Genomic DNA, 27,087 nt, shown 5'->3' on the forward strand with positions numbered 1-27,087 from the left:
ACATTCTTATTATGAACACAGCTAGCTTCTAGCTAGTCATTTATTCAGTCCACGTTCTCTAGGTACAGTATCTGTAGAGATGCAGCATGTGTGCTCCTGTGTGCAGGCTGCCATCTTGACTGTTGCCTTGTGGGTAGCCTAGTGCCTCATGGGTAATGTAGTCTTAATATATATACAGCTGGGTAGTGTAGTCTTATACATATAGCTATATACAGCTCTACGCAGCTCTACGGCTCCACCTAGTGTCCACTATAGAATGACATGTTATTGATCACTACACAGTCTGTGCTAGAAAGGATGCTGCATCAGTGCCAAAATGTAGTATAAAAACAATATCACTGGTGTAATACAAGAATCAGATCAGTGGTAGAAGCTGTAGGTTTAGGTGTTAGGTTGCTGAGTTACATAGGGATACATGAGATGTAAACAGTCAATAACAAGAGTCTCTGATGTTTGTAAACTATGTCCCTGATTGGATAGTTCACAGGTTGACTAATATAGTTCTTTGTAAAATGAGTTTGGGCACTCTTAACCCAATTCCTAATGGGTGTAGGGCCACCCACAAAACTGTCCTAAACTTAAAGCTAATTTACACTGTGACGTAAGAAAACTACTAGGCACTTGGTCTGAGTATTAAGCAAGGCTTTAATCAACTGTTTTTCAACATGGAGATCTAGTTGTGTCCTTCACTAGTTCCTGTTAAAGAATGTCCTGAGCAAGCTGGGCCCATGCCCGAGTATTTATACTCTCCCTGGACAGCGCCACCAGCAGGCCGCCCAGTATTATTACATAAGTCATTTCCACATGAATGACAAGATTCATGTCACACTGAATTAATAATATCCTGCAGAAAAGCCATAAAGATTGCTGGAGTGCGAAATGAAATGCTACGATGGTGCAATAAGGGGTACTGGGGCAAAAGCAGAGTAAGAGGAGGGTGGTTCTGTAGATGGCTGTGTTGCACCTGACCCAGGAATGCTATATGCACTGGGTGCCTGAAATATGAAAGTGTTCACTCATAGCCTTGATAACTTACCAAAAATTAACTTTTTAACTCCACATAAATGATAAACAAAATAAATTATTTTGGTGCTATTATTCTTAATGTTTTTTTCCTAACTGATGTTTTCTTTTAATTTCCTACAGTTACCCTGGCCACACAATGCCACACAATATCTATTGGTAGAAATGTTTAATGGCAGTGCAGCCCAGTTCCTTGCTATTTCAGAGGCTTTGTCAGGTGGTAATAGACGTGTGCTGCAGACTAGGCCCCCCTTTCCTGCTGAACACGAAGTATTAGATGTGACAATCGAACTTTTCCTAGCAGGTCTGCTAATCCTCTCAGGTGTGATATTCAATTTTGACATCAACTTTGCACTGTATTGTGTTTTTTTTACATTGTAATAACTGTTATTCCGTTCAGGTTTATCTGCAATTGTGATTATTTTTATGAAGGGCAGAATTATAAAGAGGCGGTTTTCCCCCTTTACAACATGTGAAGCACAGAGGGGAAGCGGTTGTCCCTGTTTTATTCTCTTGGGCCATTTGCACAGCCCAGGGAAACTCTTACGTGCAGTTCAGGGAGTATCAGCTGCAGGCATACCTCTTAGGAGAGCAGCTGCAAGGCTTCGAGTGTTTCTGATCGTCTGGGGGACATTTGGGAGTGGCCACCATTTACCCACTTACCTGTGTGATGGTTGCGGGCTGAAAACCTGCTGCCAGGATGCAGGTTGGCATTTTACATATTATAATGGGGCCTGAAGCCTCTACTTTAACCAGGTTTTATTGCTGGTGGCCAGGGGCTCGGGATTCCTGGTGGCTGCAACGAGGCGGCCTCAGCCTCGGGGAGCAATGGTTGTGGGCCGTGAGGTGCAGGAGTGCTTCCTCACGGCCCCCCAAGTTCCCCTACCAGCAGCCCACACCCCCCGGGGTTGGAGATCTGAGCCCCCCAGGATCGGCCCCACCGCCCCCCCCCCCCCCCGGGCCGGGAGCATCCCACCCCTGGGGATCGCAATTTGGCCCCGGGGTCAGGGATCGGATCCACCCCGGGGATCGCAACTCCCCCCGCCCCCTCCCCCCCCACTCCAGGGACAGGGATCGGGACCCGCCTCCCCTCCGGGGATCGTACTCCCCTCCAGGGGATTGGACCGCCCCCCTCAGGCTTGGCCCCCACCCACACCATCCTGGGCCCAGCACTTACCTGTTGCTGCGGCATCTTTCTCTGAGTTCTTCACACGACTGGAAGCCAGCCTGCCAATCAGGCTGACTTCTGGGCGGGAAACCCGCCCCTGATGTTGCACGCACGCTGTGTTGTTGAAATTCCACAGCGTGCCGGGAAACCCGATCTTCTGGGTTTTCTGTTGTCTCCCGGGTCCCCACCGCACCGTGCGGGCGGGACCCGGGAAAATCCAACCCATCTTCTCTACGCCTACCCTATCATTCTTACCCTTCATAATTTTAAAAACTTCTATCAGGTTACCTATCAGCCTTCCCTTTCCAGAGAAAGGCGTCCCAGCTTGTTCAATCTTTCCTGAGAGTTATACCCTCTCAGGTCTGGTATCATCCTTGTAAATCTTTTTTGCACTTTCTCCAGTGCTTCTGTATCCTTTTTATAATATGGAGACCAGAACTGTGCACAGTACTCCAAGTGTGATCTAACCAAGGTTCTATGCAAATTTAACATAACTTCCCTACTTTTAAATTCTATTTCTCTAGAAACAGTGCAGGAGTATTTTGACGCTGTGTTTTAGGAAATACTTTTTGCAGAAATTAGTGAATGATCGAATATATGTTACCACTGTAAAGATGGTAAACACACTGAAACTTGCTTTGTTTTCTTAGGTGGTGGTGGTAACGCTCAGCTTAGTTCAGCTGCCTGCACAGACCCGATCGGTGGGATAAACACATCAAGTTCCCTTATAGAACTTGCAGCCGCTGGTAAGAGCTTTTGTTCTGAATTTGTTATCCATCTCTGTACGGCAAAGAATTTGGGGTGAGAGAGGTGACAGGAGAACTCGGAATATTCACACAGGTTTTTAAGTGTGTGGCTTAGATTTGCTGATTAAATAGCTTTGATGCAAGCTATCTTTTTGCTGTTTTCCAAATTATCTGTGGTAACTTACCATCATGATATACTCATCAATCTCTCTTCTTTTTTATTATGTCTGGTTTTTTAAAATTCGTTCCTGGGATGTGGGTGTTGCTGGCAAAACCAGCATTTATGGCCCATCCCTAATTGCCCTTGAGAAGGTGGTGGTGAGCCGCCTTTTTGAACCGCTGCAGTCCGTGTGGTGAAGGTACTCCCACAGTGCTGTTAGGGAGGGAGTTCCAGGATTTTGATCCAGCGACGATGAAGGAATGGCGATATACTTCTAAGTCAGGGTGGTGTGTAACTTGGAGGTGGTGCTGCTCCCATGCACCTGCTGCACTTGTCCTTCTAGGTGGTAGAGGTCGCGGGTTTGGGAGGTGCTACCGAAGAAGCCTTGGCGAATTGCTGCAGTGCATCTTGTAGATGGTACACACTGCAGCCATGGTACGCCGGTGGTGGAGGGAGTGAATGGTTAAGGTGGTGGATGGGGTGCCAATCAAACGGGCTGCTTTGTCTTGGATGGTGTCGAGCTTCTTGAGTGTTGTTGGAGCTGTACTCATCCAGGCAAGTGGAGAGTATTCCATCACACTCCTGACTTGTGCCTTGTAGATGGTGGAAAGGCTTTGGGGAGTCAGGAGGTGAGATACTCGCCGCAGAATACCCAGCCTCTGACCTGCTCTTGTTGCCACAGTATTTAAGTGGCTGGCCCAGTTAAGTTTCTGGTCAATGGTGACCCCCAGGATGTTGATGATGGAGGATTTGGCTATGGCAATGCCGTTGAATGTCAAGGGGCAGTGGTTAGACTCGCGCTTGTTGGAGATAGTCATTGCCTGGCACTTGTGTGGCGTGAATATTACTTGCCACCCATCAGCCCAAGCCTAAATGTTGTCCTGGTCTTGCTGCACGTGGGCATGGACTGCTTCATTATCTGAGGAGTTGTGAATGGCACTGAACACTCTGCAGTCATCAGCGAACATTCCCACTTCTGACCTTGTGTTGGAGGGAAGGTCATTGATGAAGCAGCTGAAGATGGTTGGGCCTAGGACACTGCCCTGAGGAACTCCTGCAGCGTTGTCCTGGGGCTGTGATGATTGACCTCCAACAACCACCACAACCATCTTCCTTTATGCAAGGTATGACTCTAGCCAGTGGAGAGTTTCCCCCCTGATTCCCATTGACTTCAGTTTTACTAGGGCTCCTTGAGGCCACACTCGGGTCAAATCATAGAATCATAGAATCAAAGAAAGTTACAGCACGGAAGGAGGCCATTTCGGCCCATCATGTCCGCGCCAGCCAACAAAGAGCTATCCACCCTAATCCCACTTCCCAGCTCTTGGTCCGTAGCCCTGCAGATTGCAGCATCCCAAGTGCACATCCAAGCACTTTTTAAATGTGGTTAGGGTTTCTGCCTCTACCACCCTTTCAGGCAGTGAGTTCCAGACCCCCACAACCCTCTGGGTGAAGAAATTTCCCCTCAAATCCCCTCTAAACCTTCCACCAATTACTTTAAATCTGTGCCCGCTGGTTTTTGACCCCTCTGCTAAGGGAAATAGGTCCTTTCTATCCACTTTATCTAGGCCCCTCATAATTTTATACACCTCAATAAGGTCTCCCCTCAGCCTCCTCTGTTCCAAGGAAAACAAACCCAACCTATCCAGTCTTTCCTCATAGCTAAGATTCTCTACTCCCGGCAACATCCTTGTAAATCTCCTCTGTACTCTCTCTAATGCAGTCACATCTTTCCTGTAATGTGGTGACCAGTACTGCACGCAGTACTCTAGCTGAGGCTTAACTAGTGTTTTATACAGTTGAAGCATAACCCCCCTGCTCTTGTATTCTATGCCACATAGGCTAATAAAGGCAAGCATTCCGTATGCCTTCTTAACCACCTTATCTACCTGTCCTGCTACCTTCAGGGATCTGTGGACATGCACTCCAAGGTCCCTTTGTTCCTCTACACTACTGTACTCAGTGTCCTACCATTTAATGTGTATTCCCTTTCCTTGTTAGCCCTCCCCAAATGCATTACCTCACACTTCTCTGGATTGAATTCCATTTGCCACTGTTCTACCTTGATGTCAAGGGCAGTCACTCTCACCTCACTTCTGGAATTCAGCTCTTTTGTCCATGTTTGGACCAAGGCTGTAATGAGATCTAGAGCCGAGTGGTCCTGGCTTAACCCAAACTGAGCATCGGTGAGCAGGTTATTGGTGAGTAAGTACTGTTTGATACCGGTGTCTGACACCTTCCATCACTTAGCTGATGATTGACAGTAGACTGATGGGGCAGTAATTGACCGGGTTGGATTTGTCCTGCTTTTTGTGGACAGGACATACCTGGGCAATTTTCTACATTGTCGGATAGATGCCAGTGTTGTAGCTGTACTGGAACAACTTGGCTAGAGGCGCGGCTAGTTCTAGAGCAGAAGTCTTCAGCACGACAGCCGGGATGTTGTCGGGGCCCATAGCCTTTGTTGTATCCAGTGCGCTCAGCCGTTTCTTGATGTCACGTGGAGTGAATCGAATTGGCTGAAGACTTGCTTCTGCGATGGTGGGGACCTCAGGAGGAGGCCGAGATGGATCATTCACTTGGCACTTCTGGCTGAAGATGGTTGCAAATGCTTCAGCCTTGTCTATTGCACTCGCATGCTGGGCTCCTCCATCATTGAGGATGGAGATATTCATGGAGCCTCCCCCTCCCGTTAGCTATTTAATAGTCCACCACCATTCACGACTGGATGTGGCAGGACTGCAGCGTTTTGATCTGATCCGTTGATTGTGATTGCTTAGCTCTGTCTATAGCATGCTGCTTCTGCTGTTTAGCAGGCATGTAGTCCTGTGTTGCAGCTTCTCCAGGTTGGCACCTCATGTTTAGGTACACCTCCCACTGCTCTTCTGCGCTCCCCATTGAACCAGGGTTGGTCCCCAGGCTTGATGGTAGTGGTAGAGTGAGGGATATGCCGGGCCACGAGTTTACAGATTGTGATGGAATACAATTCTGCTGCTGCTGATGGCCCACAGCTCCTCATGGATGCCCAGTTTTGAGCTGCTAGATCTGTTCTGAATCTATCCCATTTAGCATGGTGGTAGTGCCACACAACATGATGGAGAGTGTCCTTGGTGTGAAGACGGGACTTTCTCTCCACAGTGACTGTGCAGTGGTCACTGCTACTGACACTGTCATGACCAGATGCATCTGCGACAGGTAGATTGGCGAGGACGAGGTGAAGTAGGTTTTTCCCTTTTGTTTGTTCTCTCACCACCTGCCGTAGGTCCAGTCTGGCAGCTATGTCCTTCAGGACTCGGCCAACTCGGTCAGTAGTGGTGCTATCGAGCCACTCTTGGTGATGGACATTGAAGTACTCCACCCAGAGTACATTCTGTGCCCTTGCTACTCTTAGTGCTTCTTCCAAGTGGTGTTCAACATGGAGGAGTCATGATTCATCAGCTGAGGGAGGGCGGTAGGTGGTAATCAGCAGGAAGTTTCCTTGCCCATGCTTGACCTGAAGCCATGAGACTTTATGGGGTCCGGAGTCAATGTTGAAGACTCCCAGGGTCACTCCCTCCTGACTGTATACCACTGTGCTGCCACCCCTGGTGGGTCTGTCCTGCCAGGGATGGCAGGAATGGCGTATGAGGAGAGATTGGGTCGATGAGGCTTATATTCGCTAGAGTTTAGAAGAATGAGAGGGGATCTCATTGAAACTTATAAAATTCTAACAGGACTAGACAGACTAGATGCAGGAAGGATGTTCCCGATGGTCGGGGAGTCCAGAACCAGGGGGTCACAGTCTAAGGATAAGGGGTAAGCCATTTAGGACTGAGATGAGAAGGAATTTCTTCACCCAGAGAGTGGTGAACCTGTGGAATTCACTACCACAGAAGGCAGTTGAGGCCAATTCATTAAATATATTCAAGAAGGATTTAGATATACTTCTTAAGGCTAAAGGGATCAAGGGATATGGGGAGAAGGCAGGGACTGGGTACTGAATTTGGATGATCAGCCATGATCTCATTAAATGGCGGAACAGGCTCGAGGGGCCGAATGGCCTACTCCTGCTCCTATCTTCTATGTTTCTATGATGGAGGAGTTTGGGACATTGGCTGAAAGGTATGATTCTGTGAGTGTGACTATGTCGGGCTGTTGCTTGACTAGTCCGTGGGACAGCTCTCCCAATTTTGACACAAGTCCCCAGATGTTTTTCCACACCCCAGAACATAGTGTTGACTATGGGGGCGATTTTAACTGGTGGAAATCGGGTGGGTTAGCAGTTAAAATCGTCCGGGTAACTTGCTGGCTCTGGAGCCACTGGTAGCTGATTCGCAATGATTTTCACGTGACGGCAAGGACACACATGCAGTGCCGGCGGGGTCCTTTTTAACATTTGCATGTACCGTCCTGAGGTGTAATCGGGACCGACTGCAGTTTTCACTCGGAGGCTTGAGCGGGAAGTGGTAATGAATTTCCCGCCAGGCTAACACAGTGAGGAAGTAGATCAGGGTCAGCAGAGACCCAAAAAGGTAAGTTAAATTTTTTTTTAAACTTTCCTTTTTGGTCCAGGAGGCCACTTCTCACAATCTTCCTGCCTGGAATCGGTATCCATTGACTGAACAAAATAGTAGACAATGCTGACTCCTATTTTCTTCTCTCAACTGTTCTATGGCTCTGATCGTTTTCCCATACTTTTCTGCGTTCAACTCTTCCCTCCTTCCACCACTTTCTTGCCATTTCCTCTCCCCACTCAGTGATTTTTCAGTCTAACATTTTCTATATATGTCAGTCAATATTTTAATCTTGTAGTCATAGTACAACCATGGGCCATAAACCTATTTATTTTAAATGGATTAATGTCTCTGTTAAAATAATGGACAGGAATGCAATAACATTGCTCCACGCTATTATGCAGCTAAACTATTTTATTTGCAGATGTATTAGAAGTTCTAAACCACTTATTTTAAATTAGACGTTTTCTTCTTTTTTTTTTGATTTCCTGATTCTTTCAGTTCTGCACTTGTCACCGTTAGGAGGATATGGCAACAGTGATACCTGTTTTTTTAAAAGACTTTCTCCTCCTTCCTGTGAGCAAGTGCTCTGTTCTGCATCTTCCCCTGTTGCAACCATGCTCATAACCTCAGTGGGGGAGGACTTCAGGCACAAATGTGCACCTTGGTCCAAGCTCATAATTTTTGATTTTTGTTACATATGGGGCAGGATTTTCATTCAGGAGTTGGGTGGGAGGCGGGACTACAACTTTCGGGGTTGTAGTCCCGCCTCCATCGTGATGTGGCCAATCCACGCAATTTTAACTTGATTGACCTTGTTGAGCCTGCCCAGCGGGCTCAGCAGGCCAATTAAGGACCACCCGGCAACAGGTGACATCACAGACTGAAATTTCATCTGTCAAGAGGTTTTGACAGATGAAATATCAGCGTTTCACAGCTGTTTGAAGCTGTCAAACACTGACGGTCTTACTTCTAACCTGAGTCCTTCTCCACAGACGCAGTTAGAAATCTCTCCTGCACAGAAAGCTGAAGGCTGTCACTTTTGACAGTTTGCAGCCATTCTGCTTTCTGTGCCGGTGAGATGAGGGACTCCTGAGACCTAAAGGAAGGAAGGCTGAAAAGGTAAGAAAAGGTAGGTAAAACTTATTTAATCACTTTAGACACACCAAACACACTTACCTTTGCACTCATGCACACATCACTCACCTGAACACCGACATCTCGACCCCTCCAAGCCATTCAACCCGACGGCCCGCCTTCTTTAACTTGGCGTGGTTTGGAGCTGTTGGGAATCCCACACTTCAACCTTAAAAATAGGGATTAGGCTAAAAACTGCCTGTTAATTACCTGTTAACAGGCTGTTAATTGGCACTAATCCCTTTCCGCCTCGGGTAGGCGGGTCCCAGTGCGGGGCGGGTACCCGCCTCCTTTGAAACTGGCATGGAGTCTGGGTTTGGGTGTGGGATGGGGCCGGGACCCCTGATGTCGGGATTTTAACCCCCCGACACCTCCAATCCCGACTCCACGGCCCAATGAAAATCCTGCCCATGGTGTAAATGGTTGGCAGAAGGAGGAGGTTAACAGTCAATGCACGCTGTGTGAAAAGGATAGTTAGCAGCAACAACAACAACAACTTGTAGTTATATAGCACCTTTAATGCAGTAAACCATCCCAAGGTGCTGCACAGGAGCGTTTTTAGACAAAATTTGACACCGAGCCACATAAGGAGATATTAGGACAGGTGTCCAAGAGCTTGGTCAAAGAGGTAGGTTTTAAGGAGCAGCTTAAAGGAGGAGAGAGAGGTAGACAGACAGAGAGGTTGAGGGAGGGAATTCCAGAGCTTGGGGCTGAGGCAGCTGAAGCCACGGCCATCAACGGTGGAACAAAGAAAATCGGGGATGCACAAGAGGCCAGAATTGGAAGCACGTAGAGATCTTGGATGTTTGAAGGGCTGGAGGAGGTAACAGATAGGGAGGGGCGAGGCCAAGGAAGGATTTGAACACAAGGATAAGAATTTGAAAATCGAGGTGTTGCCGGACCGTGAGCCAATGTAGGTCAGCGAGCTAGGTGAACGGGACTTGGTGCGAGTTAGGACACGGGCAGCAGAGTTTTGGATGAGCTGAAGTTTACGTGAAGTGGAAGATGGGAGGCCGGCCCGGAGAGCATTAGAGTCTGAAGGTAACAAAGGCGTGGGTGAGGGTTTCAGCAGCAGGTGAATTAAGGCCGGGGGGGAGATGGGTGATATGACGGAGGTGGAAGTAAGCGGTCTTGGTGATGGAGAGGATATAGGTTCGGAAGTTCAGCTCAGGATCAAATAGGATACTGAGGTTGCGAGCATTCTGGTTCATTCTCAGGCCAAGGAGAGGGATGGAAATGGCTAGGAAATGGAGGTCCAAAATAAATAAGGAGAAACTGTTTCCAGTGGCAGACGGGTCGGTAACCAGAGGACACAGATTTAAGGTAATTGTCTAAAGGTCCAGAGGTGACATGAGGAAAATAATATATACGCAGCGAGTTGTTGTGATCTGGAATGCACTGCCATAAAGGGTGGTGGAAGCAGATTCAATAGTAACTTTCAAAAGGGAATTGGATAAATACTTGAAGGGGAAACATTTTCAGGGCTATGGGGAAGGAGCAGGGGAGTGGGATGATTTAGATAGCTCTTTCACAAGAACATAAGAAGTAAGAGCAGGAGTAGGTCATACGGCCCCTCGAGCCTGCTCCGCCATTCATTAACATCATGGCTGATCATCGACCTCAACTCCACTTTCCCGCCCGATCTCCATATCCCTTGATTCTCCTAGAGTCCAAAAATCTATCGATCACAGCCTTGAATAAACTCAAAGACTCAGCATTCACAGCCCTCAAAGGCACAATGGGCTGAATGGCCTCCTGTGCTGTATCATTTTATGACTCTGTGAAATCCCACCATGGCAGTTTGAGAATTTGAATTCAGTTCAAAAAATCTAGAAATACAAAAGCTGGTATTAGTTAAAGTAACCATGAAGCTATTGGATTGTCGTAAAAAAACAAACTGCTTCCCAAATGTCCTTTAGGGAAGGAAACCTGCTGTCCTTGCCTGTACTGGCCTATCTGTAACTCCAGTCTTAGTTAACTCTTAAGTACTCTCTGAGGTGGCCTAGCAAGCCACTCAGTTGTATCAAACCACCACCACCTTCTCTGTGTAACTAGGGATGGGCAATAAATGCCAGCCTCGTCAGCAATGCCCACATCTCAAGAATGAATGAAACATATTATAAATGCTTGTGTAGTATGTCTCAATGTTTCAATTGATGTTTGTAGGTGAAGATGGTGTGTCTGTGGAGGCTGCTGTGAGGTTTGCAAAGGCTACATTCTGCTATGAGCACTTTGACATATTTGATGTCATCATTGCACCACTTCTCACTTTCTTAAGGGTAAGTCCTGTAGTAATGAACATTGTAAGCAGTAAGCTGAACCACCTGTTTTTCATTCAAAATTACACTTTTTGGTCTTTTCCAGAAACAAGAAAATCCGGCCTGGAAGGGTTATGAGCTGGATTTGGATCTACTGATTGCTATGGAATCATTTGTTTCAGTACGCAAGCCCAGGCATGGTCTTCCTGTAGGAGCAAACTGTGCAATAGGTAGGCAATCTTAAGACTTCAGCAGTTCAAAAAGGCTTCCATATCTTTAGGCAATGGAGACATTGCTAGGAGTGCAAAGACTCCTACAAAGAATCTATAAACTCACTAGTAGTTAACAAACTGAGTTTAATATACTGAAACTTTACAAAACAAGAAAATGCAGGAGAAGCTCTAAACAGGTCTATTCACTATCACTCCACACGAGGACTCACTGGCAACGCCCTCTACCTCTGACGTCATCCCGTTTCCCGCCGTTGGGGATGTCACATGACCCACGTGATGACGTCATCGCGTCAGATCGCGATTTTGTCAGTCTAGCTCTGTTTAACCAGAGCCAACAATAAAAGGTAATAAACTTGATTAAAGGCAATTGTACAAGTCACTGTGAGAGTCTCTTAGTGGCTTTGCCACAACATCAAATTATTGTCATAGACACTAAGGTCATCAGAATCATGGAAAGGGGGAAGGGAAGCCGGTGGAGGAAAGAGCCACAGTTGAAGACGGAAGTGTCAGAAGGGGAGGACAGAACCATGGAACAGACTAGAAGGGAAATTAATTTCTAAAATTCTGTAGTATTTTGTTCATGAATGGCACTCCAGGGTTCAAAAGCTGGCTGCTGGTTATCCTTAAGGTACATCCACTACAGGTCTTGCAACAGGACAATGGTACTTAGAATAGCTGATGATATCTCTCTCATTATTGATTTGGGCATGTTGGAAAAGTGGGGTGCAGGAAAACAGCACTCAGTCGCTCAAAATGCAGTGCATCATGCCCATCCAAGAGGATGGGAAGGCAACTTGCTTTCTGGCATCTGCTATTCTTGATGTAGCTGCTCGGAGGCACTTGAGAGCAGTGATGGGTCACTCCTTCCATCATTTTCTCATTCCCATTGTTTGGAAGCATGTGGTTTTCACTCAGCCTTGCCTCCCGACAAAACAACATAAATCATTGTGAGAAGCCATACTAAGTGTCGCAACTGCCAGATCTGCTCCTTTATGGCCAGTGTGATCAGGAGAAGGAAAAACCTACCTCTTCAATCTAGATGTTGGTGGCAGATCCTTAGAGGCACGGTGAACAATTTCTGTTGCATCAAACACCTCAGGCTCCGGAGAGGCTCATTTCAACAACTAAACTACATGTAGCAAAGTCTTTCTGCTGCAAACTGATTTTCAATTCTTTAATGACTGGGGTATCCTCTCTTTAGGAAGGAAATTGGATCATAGTAGAACTTCAGATAATAAAGTACATGAACCTGTTTGTTTCTTACAGGAGGATCACTTCAACCTGGTGGGACCGTCATTTTGTGTGATGATCTTGTGATACTAGCAGAAACAATGTTAGCATATACCTGCACCCCTCTGCAGGTATGTATGTGTACATTTTGAGAACAAGGTCTTCAAATTAGGGCACGAGTGTAATGCAAGACAGAATCAATGGTTTTAGTTGCTGATACATTTGAAATCTTAAAGGACTATCAATAGGCTTGGAACAGTGAAAGGAAAGTATTAAAATCCATACATCTGTTTAGGATTTATAATACTAGATGGAGTACTTTGATTTATGTTGGAAGGACCGATTTTAACCCAGCATGCCCGACGGGAATGGAGCGTGTCAGGGCGGTGGGGCGGTGTGGGGAGTTGGGGGGTTAAAGTCTTATCTGGGGAGTCCCCACAGCATTCCCACCCCACCAGTTTATCTCGCCAGTTTTTGACTTCGGATCAGGTGCCCACCCCAGGCAAGTGGGGTCCCAATTAAAAGGTCAAAGTCACACTCAAATAACATCATACCTGCACTCACTGCTTTTTAACACAAAATTGTGGACACCCCATCTAGTCTCGAACCCACCAGCAAAACCTAGTGGGATTGGTTCTGACAGGTCCTGAAGAAGTATAAAAGGGGGCAGTTAGCTGCAGCTCACTGGATCATGGGATCTTTAGCTGTCTGGTTTGCTAGGAGAGTTTCAAGCTTCCAAATCCCTACTTCTATACTTTAATTACCCTACAACCCTATAGTCAGCTTTATCTACTTGTTATGGGAGCCATTCTTGGTTCTTTGTTCTGGATGGAGCAAGACTTGGAGGAGGAGAAGCAGCAGCCTCAGCAACCACCACCAGCACCTGGCCTCTCTGAAGACAACAGGTGAGGGCTTGGGGGCTGCATGCAGGAGGCCATACCCAGCACGCAGGGTGTACAGACAAGGAGACACCTTCTTGGACCTCTCTGTGGGACGAGGCTGTGATTCTTCAGGAAGGCTGTCACAGACCTCTGCAACCTCCTGTAGTAAGACCTGCTGCCTGCTGGACTAGGGAGGCATGCTACAGCCCTGAATTTTCATGCCATTGGATCCTTTCAGTATCTGCTACAGGGGACATCAGCCACATCTTCCAGTCTGCAGTTCACAGCAGGTGACCAATCCCCTCTTTGCCAGGGCAGAGAAGAGTGCAGATAATAATAGACCCCATCAAAGCCCCCATCCATTTGATCCACTAACCTCTCAATTGTGGAATGCAGAGTCTTCTTGGTAGCTGTTTGAGCTTTCACCTAAGCTGCAAAGCGTGCTAGCATGTACTCTTGTGTGAGGGCCCAGCTGCAGTGTTCCTGAAGGTGACTACACTCATCAGGGTAGATTGCTGAGTGGTGATGCCATGCGAGATGAAGCTGCCGTGGCTAGATCCTCCACACTCTGAACCGTGATGAAACTCCTTGACACAGCTTCCAACACCTTGCACAGCTGTTTGTGTCAGGCCAACGGTTTTCTTCTTATGGCTGGGCTCTCAAAGTCCTCATCTCTCTTCCTCAGTAGAGCTGGAGAGAGCCTCACCCACCTGATCCTGCTGCTGCCCACTGGTGCTGGGTTTTTTCACCTCATGCAGATCCCTCTAGCTCACTATCTAGCCCACGCGGAGTGCCAATATCTGAGTTGGCACCTGCGAGAGGTGGAACACTTGACTGCGCATCTTCAGAGGGATTGTTCTTCTCCGAGGTCTGTTCTGCAGGAGCCTCTTGGTGTTGAGAAGGTCCTAGAAGAAAGATAAAAGGGAGGACTTAGGATAGGAAAGAGAAGTATGTGATCGGGTGACAGCCTTGAGAATGCAGTTTGAGGTTGCTAAGCTTGCTGCATCTGTACTGAGGTGAATAAAGGGTTACAAGTAATATGCAGATACCCTACTCAGGTAAGCCACCAGTCTCTCCTTCCATGATGCTAGGACCATTAATGCCCAAGGGCTCCTTGCTCTGCCTGTGTGAGGATGATGATGTTGGGAAATCCTCACCCTGTCCTGTTCCCCTCCCTGGTATTATGCGTGGCATTGTCCTGCAGAAGAAGAGGGTGAGAGTTAGTGCGTGTGTGTTAAGAAGGTGCGTGGAGATATGTGGGGCTTATGCGTATTGTGAATGTGATAAAGGGTGTAGAAGAAGCAAGATGGACTGAGGATAGAGAGGTGCTGAATGTAAAGCAAAGTTTGTGTGCTGTGAAGTGAGGAAGGAGTATTGAGAGTAGTTGGTTGCGCAAGTGTTTGTTTGTGAGAAGAGAATGTTGTTAGTGTGTAGTGTGATGAGAACAAAGGAAGAGGTGACTATTGAAGTGAGCAAGAGAAGCATTTTAGCGTGCCTTATGATTGTATGTTGAAGATGCGATGGAGGGTGGATAATAGTTGAGATTGGTGGGGGAGAGGGTGAGTTAAGAGATGTAGTCACACTTGTGAGGTCATTAAACCTCTTTCTACATTGAACCCAGGTTCTGGGGTGATGCTGCTTGCACTGATCCTGTCAGTCACTTCTGTCCAGGTCTGCCAGGCTGCTCGTGCAGGTGCTGGGGAAGACTACCTCCCTTCTGGCCCTCACTTCCTTTACTAGGACCTCCAGGGAGGCATCAGGAAAACAGGAAGCAGCCCTGCCACTCATCTCTGCTGCTAGTAGATCTTCCATAGTAATTCAGTAAGAAGTGCAAGCAGGGGATGCAACCTTGCTTTAAGAGGTTCCCCACCCCAGTTGGTTTTGTTTAGTTGGTAGTTTTTTTTTAAGAGTTACCATATATGTAAAGTATATTCTAGTTGATGTAAATACAACATTTTCCACATTAATCTTTAATAGTAAAAGGGTTGTCAGAGGAGCGGTGGGGCTGATTAGGGACCAAAATGGAGAACTATTGGTGGAGGCAGAGGGCATCGATTTTGCATCGATGTTTACCAAGGAAGAGGACTTTCCCAAAGCTACAGTAAATGAGGACATTGTTGGGATACTGGATGAGATAAAAATAGATAAAGAGGAGGTACTAAAATGGCTGGCAGTACTTAAAAGTGGTTGGGGGCTAAATTGGATACCCCCCAAAAACGGGAGTGGGGATCGCGATGCATGATTAACCTGCGCCCATTGATTGCAATGCAGGCAGCACGGCAACCTCGTGCTGCCTGCTCATTTAAATGATCTCTGCGTCCAGCCAGTGCTAACCTTGCTCTTCATTGGCTGGACGCATCAGCAGGGGGTCAATATCATGAGAGGCAAGCACCAGTTAAAGCTAGCCTACACTGCTTAAAGCTAGCCTGCACCTCTTAAAGGGGAGGTGCACTGTGGCTGGAGCAGGTGCTGGGAGTTGTGGTTGAGGAGATTCTGACCTGGGAAAGAGTGAGGAATGGCACAACAGGGGAGAGAGTGGGCTCCAAGGTTTTCGGACATTGCACTGGAGGTCTTGGTGGAGGAGGTGGAAAGGAGGAGAGATGTCCTGTATTCGCAAGGGGTAAGAAGGCCCTCCAGACACATGGTCAAAAGGCAGTGCGAGCAGATACCTGTGGAGGTCAGTGCCAGGAGTCAAGCCTCGAGGAAATGGATGCAGTGCCGCAAGAAGGTCAATGACCTCACAGAGTGGTCAAGGTTAGTGAATGCATCTTCATATGCTATATCCTACCAACTGCACCAGTAGCCTCAGCCACTGCTCAAATCACCACACCACCATCACTCACCTACCAACAATCTCTATCAATCAGGCCTCATACATAAAATTCATAGTTTCACCTCACCCTCACACACTTAGCACTGCTGCAAGCCTCAAACCCATGTCTCACAGCTTGCACACACTGCCAGCTATTCAACCATGACAGCCACATCAGCTAAACAGATTGCATGACACTCATTGACACATTTCCCTCTACCTTGCAGGACAAGGTGGCACACAACCGGAGGCAGCAGGAGCTAACTGGAGGGGAACATGCTCGCCTTCATGTCCTAACCCCCATGGAGGAGAGGGTGCTGGCCACTATTGGGATGGGTATTGCTGAGGCTGTGGCCAGCAGCGGGGCTGAAACCATTGAAGATGACGGTATCCTCATACCTAATCCTCCTTCTCACATCCCACTTCCTCCTCATTCCACAATCTCTTCTGATTTACAAGCTGCAGATGATGCAGCATGCGCCTCTTGCTTCTCTCCCCCCTCCGCGCCACAACTTTATCCTTGTGCCTTTTTTCCTTTCAGATACCCAGGAGATGCAACATGGCCTGGCAGTGGAGGAACACCAAGAAGAGAGTGAAGATGAAGACACAGCACCGTCACTTGATTTCATACTCTCAGCCACCAGCTCAGATACTGCGTGTATTTTGAGGATAGATTAGAGGCGGGATCTGCACATGCTGAGACACCGGACACAACTAGGCTGCAGCAAGGGTAGGGAGCAAGGATAGCGCAGGTGACAACTCACCGGAGGGTGAGGTCGCAGATGCGTTCTGCTGCAGAGGACTCCGGTGAGGACTTCAGTGGGGCAGCCTACAGAAGAAAGCTGATGGGTATGCACAACGAAATGCTTGGTGCATTGGGAAGCCTGCCAGAAAGCCTGCTTTCAATGTGAAGGAGCACAGAGGAGTTCGGTACTAACTTGGCACAGGGCTTTGCGCAGAGCTTGGAGCCCATCCTCTTAGCACACTTGTGGACCCAACCATGATGCAGCCTCTGATGGCTGATGTCTCAGCTTCCATTGCAGCACAAGCAGAAGCCACCCAACGTCTGAGTGCTGCAGTGGAAGCTCAGACTGCTGTCATGCAGGTCAGCTTGCTGCCATGCAAGCTCAGACTGCTGCCATCATGGCTGTGGATTACAGTGTGCAAAGAGGCTTGCAGGGTGTCACAGCAGTCTAGCAATCTGTCCTCCAATAGATTACTAGGATTGCTGAGGTGCCTCCCCAGGGGAGTGGCAGTGGCTCCATGGAGCACGAACCTGCTGGCCTCTCTCGGGAGGACAGCATTTGTCTTCCCACTCCTGCCACTCCGTCAGTGCCCTTGCTTTTTCCTGTCAGCCAGCCAGCCCAGACTGCTGCTGCCCAAGCCGAAATGGTGCAGTCTGCAGCGGGCCCTTCTAGGCCGAGAGCTTTTGGAGGTCGTCCTCCAAGGCCATTTGCAGTCTCCTTCACTGAAAAGTCAGCAGCCTTCCACCAGCCATGCTGCAGCCACTGGGGTAGCACTGCATAGGAGCACTAAGAGAGGTTAAGGCACACGGAAGACAGGCATTAAGGGAATGTACAGGGTGATTAGTTGACTTCTGTATGCAATATGGCATGATTTAATTTATAAATTTGGTTTGGGATGTTTATTTTGTGTTGGCTTTTATTTTTGCATGTGGCCAAGCTGACAGAAGGAAGGCAAGGTGTGGGACTGTTGGTGAATGGGGAATTGGGGTTGCAGTTACTGGTATTGCACTCTGATGAGTTCTTCACAGACAGCCCGGGCAGTAGGGGGCTGTGTGGTTTGCCCTCTTCCTTCTCTTCTTCCTCCTCCTCCTCCTCCTCATGCTCCTCCTCCTCAGCTACTCACCATATAGCAGGTGCAGCATGCAGCAGACCACCACGAATCTTGATACCCGCTCTGCCGAGTACTGCTGGACCTCCAGAGCGGTCCAGCCAGCATGAGCGTTGTTTCAGTACGCCAATTGTCTGCTCTGTCACATGTCGTGTGGCAGCATGGCCTTCATTGTGTGCATGCTTGCGCATCTGTTGTCTCTGGCAAGAGAGAATGAAATAGAGAGCCTCAGTGACCTTCCTTACGCAACGGTGGACAGCAAACTGCGAGATATTGCAAATATCTCCAGCTCCAATCTGGAAGGAACCTGACACATAAAAGTTCATCGCCACGGTCACCTTCATAGCCACTGGCAATGTGGTCCTCGCCCTGCTCTGAGGTTGTAGTTGTGGCTGCAACAAATGGCAGATTTCAGTGAGGACGTCCTTACTGAAGCGCAGATGTCTCACACATTGTTCCTCGCTGAGGTTTAGGTAGGAGAATTACTCCCTGAACACCATGGGAGGATATGGTTTCCAGCTGAGAGTCCTTACCCCCCCCCAGCCCCCCCACCTCCTCTTTCTTCTTCTAGCAGCTTGTCCTGTCCTGTGTGGCCTCTGTTCATTCTCCAAGTCATGCTTTATTCCAAGGGGAATGTCTACTAGTGCACTGGCTGCAAGTGGTTTGTGCAAAAGCCTTGAAGTCAGCAAAAAGTTCTTCAGCACCTGCCACACCACTCCCTGCAGACTTTTACAACTATAGAATGCACCAAACACTTGTAGAATCATAGCAACAGCCAGAAGAAATCAACCAGCAACTCACTTGTAAGTAGTTGCTGATTTCTTTAAAATATGCTGGTGGATGGTCCTTCCTGCTGCCCGCGTGTTCAGCTTTGCATGGCACAGCTCGCGTCAAATCAGTGTTGCACGCTGATTGACGTCATGATCTGGTTGCTCTGCATACTTCCGGCGGAAGCTAATGTCCTCCCCATTTGCCCAACAAGTGTGCGTGCACCTGCATCGGACGCCATTTTGGAACCCAAACAGCACCCGTACTGCCTTAACAAGGGGTGCTACCGATCCTGAATTTGGGCCGGTTAAGTCACCTGGTCTGGATGGATCCATCCTAGGTTGCAGAGGGAAGTGGGGCAGAGATTTTGGAGGCACTGGCCACAATCTTCTATTTCTCCTTAGATACAGGGATGGTGCCAGAGGACTGGAGGATTGCAAATGTTACACCCTTATTCAAAAAAGGGGAGAATGATAAACCTGGCATTTACAGACCAGTCATTTTAATGTTGGTGGTGGGGAAGCTTTTAGAAACAATAATCCAGGAGAAAATTAACAGCCTCTTGGACAAGCGTGGACTAATAAAGGAGAGCTAGCATGGATTTGTTAATGTTTGATTAACTTGATTGAGTTTTTTGATGCAGTAACAGAGGATGAGGGCAGGGCAGTTGATGTGTATATGGACTATCAAAAGGCATTTGATAAAGTACCGCATACTAGGCTTGTTAGCAAAATTGGGGCCCATGGATGAAAGGGGCAGTAGCAGCATGGATACAAAATTGGCTAAGGGACAGAAAACGGAGATGTGGTGAATGGCTGCTTTTCGGACTTTGGGGCGATATAAATTGGTGTTCCCCGGGGTTCAGTACTAGGACCACTGCAGTTTTTGGTACACATTAATGACTTGGACTTAGGGGAACAGGGCACAATTTCGAAATTTGCAGATGACCCGAAACTTGGAAGTGTAGTAAACAGTGAGGAAGATAATAATAGACTTCAAGAGGACATAGACAACTGGTAGAATGGGCGGACACAAGGAAGATGAAATTCAATGCAGAAAAGTGTGAGGTGATACATTTTGGTAGGAAGAATGCGGAGAGACATTCCAAGCTAAATGGTACAATTTTAAAGGCAGTGCAAGAAGAGAGAGGCCTGGGGGTGTTTGTGCACAAATCTTTGAAGGTGGCAGGACAGGTTAACAAAACAGTTAGTAAAACATATGGGGGGCAAAATTCTATTGTTAGCACCTCCCGCGAAATTACGCAGGAGGTTAGCGGCAGCACTACTGGGTATCACCCCGATCTTCTGCACCCGGAGATCATGATGTCATCTCTGGGCGCAGTGCCCCGGTAGCGCCTCGGGAGAAAAATTCCCCCTCGCACCCCGCAGCAGCGGCGGGCAATGTTACTGACTGCTGCAGGGGTCGCGAACAGTGAGGCGGGGCGCTATTTAAAGGCACGATGGCCGGCCGACATGAAAAAAAATTCTGAGCGCTGGACGCAGGCTGAGTGCCACGATTGGTCAGCACTCAGTGATGAGGGATTATAGTTACGTTGATAGACTGGAGAAGCTGGGCTTGTTCTCCTTGGAGCAGAGAAGACTAAGAGGAGATTTGATAGAGGTGCTTAAAAGGGTTTAGATAGAGTAAATAAAGAGAACATGTTTCCAGTGGCTGAAGGGTCCATAACCAGAGGGCACAGATTTAAGATGATTGGCTAAAGAACTAGAGGCAACATGAAGAAAAATGTTTTTACACAACGAGTGGTTAGGATTTCGAATGCACTGCCTGATAAGGCGGTGGAAGCAGATTCAATAGTAGTTTCTCAAGTACTTTTTCTCTACTGATCTTAATTACTTTAAGTTCCTCACTCTCACTTGATCCTCACTATTTTTGGTATGCTTTTTGAGTCTTTTACTGTGAAGACAGGTATAAAATATTTGTTTAAAATCTCTGCCATTTCCTTATTCTCCATTATAATTTCTCCTGTCTCAGCCTCTAAGGGACCAATGCTTACTTTTTCTACTCTCCTTTTTACATACTTGTAGAAGCTCTTACAATCTGTTTTTATATTTTTTGCTACTTTACTCTCATTCTGTCTTTTTTTAAATCAATTTTTGGTCATCATTTGCTGGTTTCTAAAGCTCTCCCAATCCTTAGGCTTACCACTATTCTTTGCAACATTATAAGCCTCTTCTTTTAATCTAATACTATACTTAATTTCTTTATTTAGCCACAGTTGGATCATTTTTCCTGTGGAGTATTTATTTCTCAATGGAATATATATTCATTGAGAATTTTGGAATATTTCTTTAAATGTTTGGCACTGCTTGTCTACTGTCATATCTTTTAATCTAATTTCCCAATCTACCTTAGCCAACTCACCCTCATACCTATGTAATTGGCTTTATCTATGTTTAAGACTCTAGTTTTGGACTTAGAATTTTATATTCAGTTTGAAAGTGAAATACTTATATTATGATCACTCTTCCCCGACGATCCTTTACTATGTGATTACTAATGAACCGTGTCTTATTACACAAAACAAGATCTAAAATAGCCTGTTCCCATGTTGTTTCCATGATGTATTGTTCTAGGAAACTGGCTCGAATGTATTCCATGAACTCGTCCTCCAGACTACTGTTGCCTATTTGATTTGCCCAGTCTATATGAAAATTAAAGTCCCCACAATTATTGCATCACCTTTGTTACAAGCTCCTATTATTTCTTGATTAATACTCTGTCCACGTGTTTGTACACATGTAATGAAAATACAGTATCAAATGGGTATATGTGGTTATGTACACATCATGTTCTATCTGCTTTCTTCAGAACGCAAGAACACAGTGCTCTTCAGCATGAATCCAGAGAGGGCCACTAGAGTATCAACAAGTTACCACACGCACTTGCATTAAGCACTAGCACAGATAGAGATACTTTCTAACTATTAGGTAGTGATGTGGCTGAAGAGACTCAAGGTGGAGCACAAGCATTGATGATGAAAGGATACCAGAGATGCAGGGTGGAGGTTCAGTCTGCAGAATAGCCTAATATATGTTAAAATATGTAGAGTAGTACAACAGCACAGCATTTGAAGCACCAGGGCTCAACCACACAGGGTGGTGGGTTGTAAGTTTGATACCCCATTCCAGTGAACAGTATGGTCCAACTGTGATCCTGATGCAGATTTTGATAGCCTGGCAGTGTGTAGGAGGGGAAAGAGTCTTCCTTCAGCAAAGACTGGCACAAAGGGGTTGGTGTCAACTAGTAGGAATGGATCCTCCAAGTCGAGAGGTGTAAGTGGGCTCTTTACCATTAGTTCAAAGCAACGTGCCAAACCAAAGAAAAACACGGGAAATAATTAGAAAATAACATATTGTCAAAGGTAATCTTTTGTAAGTGGACTCTTTACCATTAGTTTAAAGCAATGTGCCAAGCCAAAGAAAAACAGGAGAAATAATTAGAAAGTAACATTGTCAAAGGTAATCTTTAAAAAAAAAATGAATCGTCATTGAAGATTTTTAATCCATTTCTAGGGTACCATTCCAGATATAGACATGGTTGTGGATGCCGTTCTTTTTCTGTGGCAGAAGTGTAAGACAGCTCTGCAGAAAGGCAACTTCGAGATGTTTGGTTCCACTAAAGTCCTAAAGAAGCTGGATAACTTTGGGAAGGTATGAGCATTCATTAACCTTCAGCCTGATTGCATGACTCATGACAAAAGCAAAATACTGCAGATGCTGGAAATATGTAATAAAAACAGAAAATGCTGGAAGCACTCAGCAGGTCAGGCAGCATCTGTGGAGAGAGAAACAGAGTTAACGTTTCAGGTCGGCAACCTTTCATCAGAACTGGAAGATGTTTGAGATTAACCATTTTAAAGTAAGTACAGAGCCATGGAAAAGTGTGTGGGGGTGGTGGTGGCGGTGGGGTGGTGTTAGGGTGGAGGGGAGGAGTGATTAAATGACAAAAGGGATGACGGTGCAAGGCAAAAGCGGGCAGTAATGGGACAGGTAAAGAAACAAAAGGGTCCAAAGGAGGTGTAAATGGTTATGCAGATTAGCAAAGGGGGCGAGAAGCATGAGAAATCTGGCAAAGAGTAGGCTCTCGTGATGAGGAATATGGCTGCGATAGGGGATTGTGTACCAATAGGGGATCCCCACCCAAGCACTTGCCCACACCTCCTCCACTAGATAAATGTCTCCAGTTTCTAGGAAATACTTCAAACCAATTATTGTATGTGGTCTTCCAAACTCTTGGTTCATTGTTGATGACAGTAAAAAATCACTGTGTAAATAAAATCCAAATTATCAGTGCAATATCACCATCAACTGGTCAAAAAATGTCATTACAGTTAACAGTTAAATTTAACTCACATTAGAACAACGGCCTAGAAATTCGATATCGGTAAAAAATATGCCGGAGTCACCGCAGGCCAGTGTTAATGGCCAACGAAAGTGATGGTGCTGGCAGGCCCGGTAAGTTGGCGCTGGTGGCTAATTAACATTAGCCCAGCGCAAAACTTATTGTGCAATGCTGTTCTGGTGGCGTTCGTCCCAGCAGGAGGCCCCAATGTAGCGTGGCCGTAGTGTCATTGCAGCAAGAACAGATTTCTTTTAAAGCAAGGCTGCCATTTTAGAGAGCAGTTCAGTCCCTTAAAGGAGAACTGCCTTCTGAAATGAAAAAAATAAAAATCATGTAAAAATAGGCAGTTTTTAGCCTTTACAGCTCAACTGCCTTCTGAAAAAAAAAATTAAAAAGAATTCCCAAATGTGAGTCTTCCACAACTAAAAACATGCTAAAAGTGCTTCAGCGCTTACACAAATGGCTCAGCAAGCCAGGGAAGGGGCACCCAGGGTCTCGCATGCAGCACTCCAGCTTTGTGCAGCGAGTCAACACTGCAAGAGAGGTCCTCTACCCACAGGGACCAGGAGGCCTTCCAGAAAGAATGATGTGGGACCAGATAACTGAGACCATCACTGCCAGGAGTGTCACCCCACACGACCTGGCTCCAGTGCCCAAAGAAGCTTCATGATCTCAGACCAGTGGTCAAGGTCAGTGAATGCATCTTCAAAAGCCATCTTCTACCAACTGCACCGCCAGCCTCTCACACTGCTCAATGCACAACTGCCCCCTGCCCCCGCAATCACTCACCTACCAACAATCTGTACCAAACACGAGGCAATCCTCACATTCCTAGCTTCACCTCACCCCCTTGGAGGAGACGGTACTGGGCATTTTTGACAGGGACATGGCTGAGCCCTTGGCCAGCGGCGGGGCAGAAAGGATACAAGATGCGGGTATCCTTGTACGTTATCCTCCTTTTTGCATGCACCTCTTAGAAACATAGATACATAGAAGATAGGAGCAGGAGTAGGCCATTCGGCCCCTCGAGCCTGTTCTGCCATTTAATGAGATCATGGCTGATCATCCAAATTCAGTACCCTGTCCCTGCATTCTCCCCATATCCCTTGATCCCTTTAGCCTTAAGAAATATATCTAACTCTTTCTCGAATATATTTAATGAATTGGCCTCAACTGCCTTGTGTAGTAGAGAATTCTACAGGTTCACCACTCTCTGGGTGAAGAAATTCCTCCTCATCTCAGTCTTAAATGGCTTACCCCTTATCCTTAGAATGTGACCCCTGGTTCTGGACTCCCCCACCATTGGGAGCATCCTTCCTGCATCTAGTCTGTCTAGTCCTGTTAGAATTTTATAAGTTTCAATGAGATCCCCTCTCATTCTTCTAAACTCTAGCGAATATAAGCCTAATCGACTCAATCTCTCCTCATACGTCATTCCTGCCATCATAGGTGACGTAATAAAGACTCACTACGCACTTGGTTGCACATAAAGCAAGGCTTTAATCGACTTGTAACAAAACATGGAGGTCTAGTTAGTAGTCACTAGCTTCCTGTTTCCAGATTGTCTCTGGCCAAGTTGGGCCCACGCCCGAGTATTTATACTCCTCGGACGGCGCCCTCAGCTGGCCGTTCAGTAGTACTTCCTGAGTTACTTCTTGTAGAAGTTGTGATTTATGACATTCTTCCTCCCTAAAAGGTTTGGAAGTCCAGTCTTCCTTTAACGGATTAGGCGGACCAAAAATAGCCGTAGTCGTATAGCTTTCTGCTTGTGACCGGAAGGCACGTCTCCCCGGACCGTGTCCTGGTCCCTGGATCGCTTGAGTCGGTAGAGTCCGCGTCGTCTTGATCATCCTGTGGAGGCCTGGGAATATCATGACTCCGGGTGCGGGTCCCCACAGGCGCAGAGCTGGCCTTATCCTGGGTCGTAGCCGGAGATTGTCCGGTGTCCTGATTTCGGGTGGCCATCCTACGGGGAGCGTTCGGCTCCCTGAGTTGATCCGGTAGCACTGTCGGCAGATCCCTCGATGTCCCAGGTAGGGCGTCATCTTCATAGGGGTGCGGAGTGTTGACATCATCGTCATGGGATCCTTCATCATTCGGGCCCGTGTGACCGGTTGGGCAGGGAGCCAGACCCCTGAGCGAGACGGTGGACTCCCAGCCATCGGGGTACCGCACGTGCGCATACGTGGGGTTTACCTCCGTTAACTCCACCTCGTCAATGACAGGGTTGTTCTTGGTAGACCGGACGAACCTCCGGAGTAGCACAGGGCCTGGAGCCACCAACCATGACGGTAGAGATGTCCCATGTGTAGAGCGACGCCGGAACTTGAAGAATCGCTCATGAGGTGTGACATTAGTGGATGTGGAGAGAAGAGACCTGATCGAGTGTAACACATCGGGGAGCACAGTTTCCCACTGCTGGTCTGGTAGGTTGCGTGACCTCGGTGCCAGACGGACAGCATTCCAGATGATGGCATTGTATCGTTCAACCTGTCCATTGCCGATTGGGTGATATGGTGTCGTCTTACTCGAGGCGATTCCCCGTTGGGAGAGATAACTTGGTAGGTGGTAGGTCCATGGAATATGCTGCCCCAAAAAGCTGTAGAAGCTACATCATTACATAAATTTAAAACAGAAATAGACAGTTTCCTAGAAGTAAAGGGAATAAAGGGTTATGGGGAGCGGGCAGGAATTTGGACATGAGTCTAGGTTCGGATCGGTCATGGCCCTGTGGGTAGCGGAGCGGGCCCAGGGGCTGTGTAGCCTGATCCTGCTCCTATTTCGTGTGTCTAATTCTGTTAGATTCAGGAGATGGTTCTGTGATAGTAGATTGGCGGTTAGGATCAGATCAGCCATGATCTTATTGAATGGCGGAGCAGGCTCGAGGGGCCGATTGGCCTACTCCTGCTCCTATTTCTTATGTTCTTATAAGTTCACTCGACATAAAGGAGGGACCCCGATCCGTGTGGATAAAATTGGCCATCCCGCAAAGGGAAAAGACTTGATCGAGGCATTTAATTACCGTAGAGGTAAGCATATTAGGACAGGGGAAGGCAAAGGGAAAGCGTGAATACTCGTCTACCATCGTAAGTAGGTAGGTGTTCCGCGTCGACGAAGGCAGTGGCCCTTTAAAGTCTATGCTGAGCCTCTGCATAGGCTGCATTGCATGTATGAGTAAGTCATCTGATGGGTGGAAGAATTGTGGTTTCAATTCTGCACAAATCCTACAGGAGGAGCATGTTTTCTTTACGTCCTCCGTTGAGAATGGTAGATTTTTGGAGCGCACAAAGTGCAATATACGGGTAACGCCAGGACGGCATAAGTCCATATGCAGATCCGCCAGAGTCGACGTTGACATTGAAGAGCAAAATGCCCGTGTGAAGGTATCTGGGGCCACATTCTGTTTGCCGGGTCGGCAACGGATAGTATACCCACAGGCGGCCAGCTCCATCCTCCAGAGTTGAATTTTATTATTTTTGATTTTCGTGCGCTTCCGGTTATCCAATATGAAGGCCACGGAGCGCTGGTCAATTATGAGCGTGAAATGACGCCGAGCAAGAAAATGACTCCATTGGCGTACAGCCTCGATGATGGCTGTAGCCTCCTTCTCGATTGGGGGTGGGGTAATGGAGCTTGCTACCCTGTAAGGTTCTGGATAGGAATGCCACGGGTCGACCACCTTGATTCAAGGTAGCCGAGATTGCCACCTCTGAGGCATCGCATTCGACCACAAAAAGAAGGTTTTCGTCAATGGAGCGAAGCGTGGCTTTCTCCAGATGTCGTTTGAGGAGGTTGAAGGCAGAAATAGCCGTTGCCTCCAATGGAAAAGACTTTGCATGAAGCAGGGGCTGTATTTTATCGGAGAAGTGAGGTATCCACTTTGCGTAATAAGCAAACATGCCAAGTGCCTGATGAAGAGAGCCGAGATTTGTAGGGGGAGGGAGCTCCTGAAGTGGACGAAG

At 47.2% G+C, this 27,087-nt stretch overlaps 1 protein-coding gene across 4 annotated transcripts in view; it reads left to right on the plus strand.

Annotated features, from left to right (window-relative positions):
- Positions 1-27,087, plus strand: part of cfap54 (cilia and flagella associated 54) — an 859,633-nt gene that overhangs the window by 60,541 nt on the left and 772,005 nt on the right. For all 4 annotated transcript variants that reach the window (XM_086009903.1, XM_086009902.1, XM_086009901.1 and 1 more), the window contains 6 exons: positions 1,147-1,345; positions 2,842-2,937; positions 10,894-11,006; positions 11,092-11,215; positions 12,485-12,579; positions 22,297-22,434. In XM_086009903.1, the coding sequence (XP_085866029.1) occupies positions 1,147-1,345; positions 2,842-2,937; positions 10,894-11,006; positions 11,092-11,215; positions 12,485-12,579; positions 22,297-22,434 (765 nt within the window). The remainder of the gene's footprint in view (positions 1-1,146; positions 1,346-2,841; positions 2,938-10,893; positions 11,007-11,091; positions 11,216-12,484; positions 12,580-22,296; positions 22,435-27,087) is intronic.

Source organism: Somniosus microcephalus, chromosome 17 (assembly GCF_052327205.1).
Source record: "Somniosus microcephalus isolate GS21.2 chromosome 17, FLI_Smic_1.0, whole genome shotgun sequence".
NCBI classification, from domain to species: Eukaryota; Metazoa; Chordata; class Chondrichthyes; order Squaliformes; family Somniosidae; genus Somniosus; species Somniosus microcephalus.